Source organism: Orcinus orca, chromosome X, assembly GCF_937001465.1.
Source record: "Orcinus orca chromosome X, mOrcOrc1.1, whole genome shotgun sequence".
NCBI classification, from domain to species: domain Eukaryota; kingdom Metazoa; phylum Chordata; class Mammalia; order Artiodactyla; family Delphinidae; genus Orcinus; species Orcinus orca.
Window position 1 is genome coordinate 33,502,353 of NC_064580.1, and position 6,387 is coordinate 33,508,739.

At 51.7% G+C, this 6,387-nt stretch overlaps 1 protein-coding gene across 1 annotated transcript; it reads right to left on the reverse strand.

The window, feature by feature from the left end:
• Positions 1–656: 656 nt before the first annotated feature.
• Positions 657–1,602, reverse strand: LOC125963109 (ferritin heavy chain-like). Its single transcript, XM_049704953.1, has one exon. It carries the CDS (start codon positions 1,600–1,602, stop codon positions 1,036–1,038), a length of 567 nt encoding a protein of 188 aa, XP_049560910.1. The 3' UTR covers positions 657–1,035.
• Positions 1,603–6,387: the final 4,785 nt, after the last annotated feature.

The following is a 6,387-nucleotide window of genomic DNA, read 5'->3' on the forward strand; positions in this document are numbered from 1 at the left end:
GTCTGCATCTCTTCATTTCCTCTACCAACACGCAGTTCAAGCCACCATTGTCTCTCTGGGCCTGCTACAGTGATCTCTTAACTGGCCTTTCAGCTTCAACTCTCCTCATCCTCTACATTCTTCACAGCAGCCAGAGTCAGAGTAACGTGGCTTAACATTCACAGAGCTTTATTCTACATGATATTCAATATCACAAAGTGACCTTCAGCCGGGACCTTATATTTTTCAGTCCTTCTGTTGAGTAATTTGGGGTTTGTGGTAACATGTTACCTCAATGGAAGAAAGAGTACAGTAAAAAGCCTACATTTGCATGTGTTGTAAGGGCAATATGCATGTCCAGCATGGTGACGAGGGAGTCACCCCTGTGTTTGTGTGCAGGCCAGCCTGAGGCTCAGTTACCATTATCACTGTTGCTCAGGGTGAGCTTGTCAAAGAGGGACCCTGCCAAGCTGGCTTCTGGGGTCTCCATCTTGCTTCCCAGAATCAACAGGCACTAACATTTACATATTTTAGTAAACTCGAAGCTTTCAGGTAAAGTTTTAAGGACCCTTTATTTTAATCCCTGTCCCACCCCATTCCCTTCATTCTTCCTCCAGAAGCCACACTACTGTGATTTTTATACCGCGTTTTTATACTCCTGCTATTTGCAGGCACCCGCATTCAGCAGCGCCTCACCTCACCACCCCTATATACCCACATTGTTTATAAGGGGAAGATGGATTTTGCACTTTCCAGGGCCCCATGGAATGCCTTCTCCCTCCCTCTGTGGAGATCCTGAGTGGCATGTGGGTGGGGCATGGGTGGGTGGAGAGCCTCCTGGATACCTGTTTTAAAAAGTGAGCGATTTGCACACAGGAACCAAGGAGAGACCTTTATTTCTTTAGGAACCAAATAAGTTTATTGGAAGAAGTGGCAAAGCTGGAAGAAAAAAACTTAAGTGAACTTCTTCTGCCAGGGCACTATTGCCGTGTGCATGGCAGGCACGGTGACCAGCGCTCTGGTCACCCCGTGGCTCTGGGGAAGTCCAGTCCACGCTCAGTTCTTATCGCTGTTGCCCAGGGTGAGCTTGTCAAAGAGGGACCCTGCCAGGTCGACGTCCGGGGCCCCCATCATGCTCAGGCTGGTGACATGACCCTCCAGCTCCCTGATGAACGCCACCTGCTGGCTGGGGTAGTGAGTTGCCAGGAAGCGGTGCAGGTAGGGGTCGCTCTTGTCGATGGCCAGCTGGTGCAGGTGGAGCAGGCTGTGGTTCATGAACTTTTCCAGGAACAAGGTGCACTTCATGGCCTTGAGGCCGCTCTTCCAGTTGACACTGACTGGGCTCCTGATGTCTTGGAAGTCGAGGCGGCCCCCGCGCTGGGTCTGCAGGCGAATCAGGCACCGGGCCCGCCTGCTGTGCTCGCGGGAGCGGCGCAGGAAGAACCGGGTGAAGTGCTTCAAGGCCACGTCGTCGCGGTCGAGGTAAACGGCCGTGGCCAGGCACACTAAGGAGGCGTGGAACTCCAGGTTGAAATGGCTGTTGACGGCGGCCTCGCAGTCGGGGTGGTAGCTCTGGCGCACCTGCGAGGGCGGCTCGGGCAGCAAGGTGGGCGGAAAGTGCATCGTGGCGGGCGTGAAGGCGAAGCCGCGGGGCCTGCGGTAGCTGCCTCAGAGCGAAGAGGGCGGCCGCTCTGGGGTGGACCGGAAATGGTGTTCGTTTTGGGAGTCAGGCGGTGGGCTCCTGGTCCTGTTACCGGGAGAGGTCGCGTGGTGTTGGCGGGGCACAAACGCTGCACCCACGTTGCGTCACAGGCTGGGTGAGGCAGGGTGACTTTGACGTACGCACCTGGTATCTATTACGTTTTTAACGTTGCAAAAATATTTCGGTTTCCAAGGGCTTTCTCTTGTTCTCCAGTTGCGCCCTCTTATAGCACGCTGTTCTCATTTTATAAACCCATTGTCTTCCTTAAAATTCTGAGAATATGAATTTGTAAGTTTTGGTAATGTTCTCTTCCGTTTCCTGTATTATAGTTGTTTTCTTCTCCAGAAATAGTTCTGTTTGTTCATCATGATCTTCTCTTTCACTTTCCTCAAGTATCTGGCAACCATTTGTCCATTCGTATTTGGGAGTAAAGGAGTCATGTGATCAGCCAAGGTAACTGGCATGGATCTGATCTACAGTTGGGACGCCCATTTCACTAACAGTCTTCTCCTGCGAATGGAGGGGCTCAGTGTGTCAGTTAGGGAGTCTTTTCTATTTGGGGCACATGGTGTGGAGCTTGTAGGTAAGATAGGGACCATCCCAAGTGCCCAAAGCTTGGCATTTTCTGACATTAGAAGACTTTCGTGTATCTCTTCTGTAATAGATCGTGTCGTTCTCTTTTGTTTCTTCCTCTTCTGCTGAGCGGGTCTGCGGTTATCTCAAACCTGCTGTCGTATGGGTTCCCTTCCTGAGCCTTTGAATGACACAAGGAGACTATCACCCCATCGCCTGCAGCACCACTGTGCACTGGATCTTGGTAAGAACAAAAAATAAAAATGTACTGTCTTAGGCCAGCAAGACTTGGGATACTTGTGACAGCAGTGAGCCTACCCTGACTAGTTACCCAAAGGAAGTTCTGGCTGACTACAGGTTATAAGCCATTGTAAGCTTGTAGCATTTCCTCTTGGTGGAAATGCAGATGCAAAAGTTAAACAGTCTAGATAGAGCCGAATCATCTTGCTCTTCTTTCTTTTGCTAAATTCATCAATAATATGTATCAGTCCTGCTCCCTTTTTCCCTCATGGAGAGTGGAATGAAAAATCCCTCAAAGACCCATGAAGCACAAGGAGTAAGTTTTTCCGTTTCCCTCAGTGCTGGGGAAGAAACCCAGGCTGGGCCTCAGGTGGCCGGCCTCAAGCCGACAACAGGAGGCGTAAGGGGTGGGAGTGGGACTGGCTGACTCCTGAACCAGTCAGCTGTGGTGAGGGAGATGTGGGTCACGTAGGAACGGGGGGCGCCCCCGGAACCACATAACCGGAGGATGTGTTTGTGTGGGGCAGCTCCCCCGAAGAGGAGGATACTGGTCCAGAGCTGGCAGCGGAGCTAGGGAGATGGTCCAGGGATTGTACCAGTTAGCCTTCCCTATTGGAGTGTGAGGGCTGGAGGCTGGAGGGAGTCCCAGACCTGTGTGTGTCCTCTCCACCACACAGCACGCCGGGCGCTGAGCACCTCATTCCCTGAGCAGTTCTTCGCCTTTGGAAAAGAGTAGAGAGAGAGAAAGGAGCAACAACAGTGGGATCAGAAAGGCCTGGAACAACGAGTTCGAGCCATCTGTGGGGGTGGAAAATGGCTTCAGCTCCCAAACGCAGCCTCGGGAGGCCCTGGGGCAGCGCTCTCCACGAAGGGCTGGGTTCGGGAGCCTGGCCGCAGTGAGCACCGGCTAACCAAGGGGATGAGGGCGCCATTCCCAGGGAAAGATTTGATGAGTCCTCACCAGACCCGGTGATTCCCTGCCTTCTCACTAATCCTTGCGATTCTGTGAGGGAGGATTGTTTTTATCATCTCCCACACGAGGAAACTGAAGTCTGCGATATAAACTTCTTGAGCAAGATGATGTGGAACCTGGAGTAAAGTCAGATCTGACTCTCAGCTACACCCCTGGTGACCTCAGTCAATAAAATGGGGTATACACAGGACACTGTCGTGTGGATTCTTGAGGCCTCTCCCAGGTTTCCATAATGAGAGAACAAAGAGGTGCAGACAAACAGCTGTTCTGCTTCTGTAGCCGCTCAGTTACCCGCCTGCCCCCCTTCTCGGCACAGTCCTAACCTTCAGCAAGGCCAGGTTTCCCGTACGCGGCCATACAGGACAGTCTCTTCTTGCTCAGCTTCTACTAGGAAAGAAGTTTAAGTAAATTTTTGAAAATTTGTGAAGGACCACAGTTTGAGATGGAACAGAACTTTTCCTCAGCAGGCCGCCAAGCCCCTGACCATGGCCGGACAAGGGCGTTGAACTTGGGCACCACTCCTGTCATGTGCCTCCTGGCCAACGCCTCCAGCGGGGTTGTTCTTGATTTACATTCTGCTGGTCTAATTGATAGGTGACATCTCCTCTGAAGTTTGTGATCTCTCATCCTCTTTCAATGGGGGTAATCAATATTTCATCCTAGGGTTAGAACAGAGACTTGGCCTGCCTGTCCACGTAGACTAAAATCAGTTTTCTAGAGAATTATTTAGCACCTCTCTCCCAAACTCCTGTCCCTTGGTCGATTCTCCAAATAACCATTGACACGTGTGTATGCTTCTTCCCAACCAGACTGTACTTGGTGATGTCTTGTGAAGATCACCACCCGTCTCCCTCTCTCCACAGTTTGATGCACGTAAATCCCCCCAAATTGCTTACTGGTTCTGTGTACCTCTTTGGTGTAACTAAACCACACTTCTCAAATGTGGACGGTAAATCTTCACACCTGAGTTTTTAATCTGGGGTAGGGGTGGGGCTGATATGTTCGAAAACCACCCATGTTCTGCACTTAGTGGCCAGCAGTGGACTCAGACCCATTGCTTGGAGAAACGAGCGCAAAGAGGGATGGGGATCATCCCCGGTCCTCCGTGCTTTCCTGACCGTTACTTTATGATTGAGCACGTGTTGTTCAAAAATCCAGTACCTCAGTTGTACTTCTTCATGCAGAAGGAGTTCAAATGATTCCTCCGTCACGTGTGGCCAGAGACTGTGACTCTCTTGTGGAGAGTTGTAGTCTAGCTGTGGTCCTGTGGTTACTGACTGCTATCAAAGGATCCATTTGACCCAAGGAGGGGTGAGGAAGAACCCCTCCAGGAGGAAGGTAAACAACAGAAGTCTTGGGGGTGGGCTCAGCCTCTCAGTAGTGATGCTCTTGTCCAGAAATGCCTGGGGCACTCACCTGGGCCATACTGCTTGAGGCAGCCCTCACAGACATTTCCCCTTTGGGAGCCAGTATTGTGATTGGACCCGCCGTTCCCCCCCCATCCCCCACCCCGCCACCTTGCGGATCTTATTATGATTGCAAGACACACTTCAGTAACAGCCATCAGAGAACTTCGAAGAAAAAACATGATTTATTACTCACAGGTCCCGGAGGACACATGGCATGCGTGGAGGCACGCAGCGAGGTCATGGGTAGAAAGAGTACGTGTGCAGGCCTGGGCTTCTTTGACTGGGGTCTAGCACGGGATGCCTAGGGGTTCACAGGTTCAGTCTTTATTGGTGAATTTAAAACATGAGCGGGAATTAAAATGCCAGAAGGGAAAAACAAGTGGTCAGGTGGTCAGTTCCCTCAGTCGACCAGAGATCTCCGAAACAAAGGAAGCTTCTGGGGCGGGGCCGCCTGACTCTTCCTCTAGTCCTGTAGCCGGCAGTGTGTTTATTCAAGATAGCTGTCTTTGATGTGGGTGCCTAGGCAATCCGAAGCTTAAAGTCAGGCACTTGCATTACAATAAAAAAAAATAAAAAAAAATACTAACTCAGCTGCTTACAGTAGAATCCCCCCTGTGATGCTGAAGCATCTGAGTTAGTGGTGAGGACGTTAACACCCTTCAGTCGCTTGTAGGCGGGGAGCTGTCTGGTTTGGAGCGCACATTGTGGCCTGCTTCCGTGGGGAAATATGATACAGCGCTGTCCTGCTGTCGGCGGGGGACAAACTCACAGTCTGGCGAGCCTCTTGGTATAGGGTAGGGTCAGCCAGCAAGGACCTAGCAAGTTCTGCAAAATCATATCATAGTAGGTCATCCCCCGATGCCATCGGGGCACTGCGTTTACTCCACTGTTTCTGGAAAGTCTTAGTCTCCATGGCAGCGTTCCGCAATATAAACTGGGAAGTCGGGCCATCTGGGTGAGCAGCTAGGTCTCCAGCTGGTGCCACGGCCCTGGGGTGTCATGTCTGGTATAGGACGCATAGGCATCTCCAGTGGTGAGCTCTTGGGCTGGGGCGGTATTGTCTGGAATGGTATCCTCTCCAGCAGTGAGTCTGTCTCACTCAGGGGTGAGGTCCTCTGGAGTGGTGGCCACCCAGGGGCGGGTGCATCCTCCCATGTGGCTGTGCAGTTTGGGTATTGATCATGGGCTGGGCATAGGCTAGCCTGATATAACTTAGAGGCTTCCCCGAGGACCGAGCTGCACGTCTGGTGCCTGCTGCTAGTGGAACAAATGGTTAAGAGCTCTCTGGGGTCATCAAGGGCACCTTTAGCAACAGAGTGGGATGCTGTCCTTTCCTTCCCGGAGGAGCTCATCCAAGCACATAAAGATTCTGGGCACATTTATATCCCAGGCTACGGGAGATCTTATGGGTGCTCCTTAGGCATTCCTGGGCTCAAGCCGTGAGGGCAATCAGTGGACAAATCCTGGGAGCACAGTCCCTGTACCCAGGTGGGTTTTATGTACGAGCAATC

Coding starts and splice junctions, on each gene's coding strand:
- LOC125963109 (XM_049704953.1), bottom strand. CDS start 1,602: ATGCACTTTCCGCCCACCTTGCTGCCCGAGCCGCCCTCGCAGGTGCGC.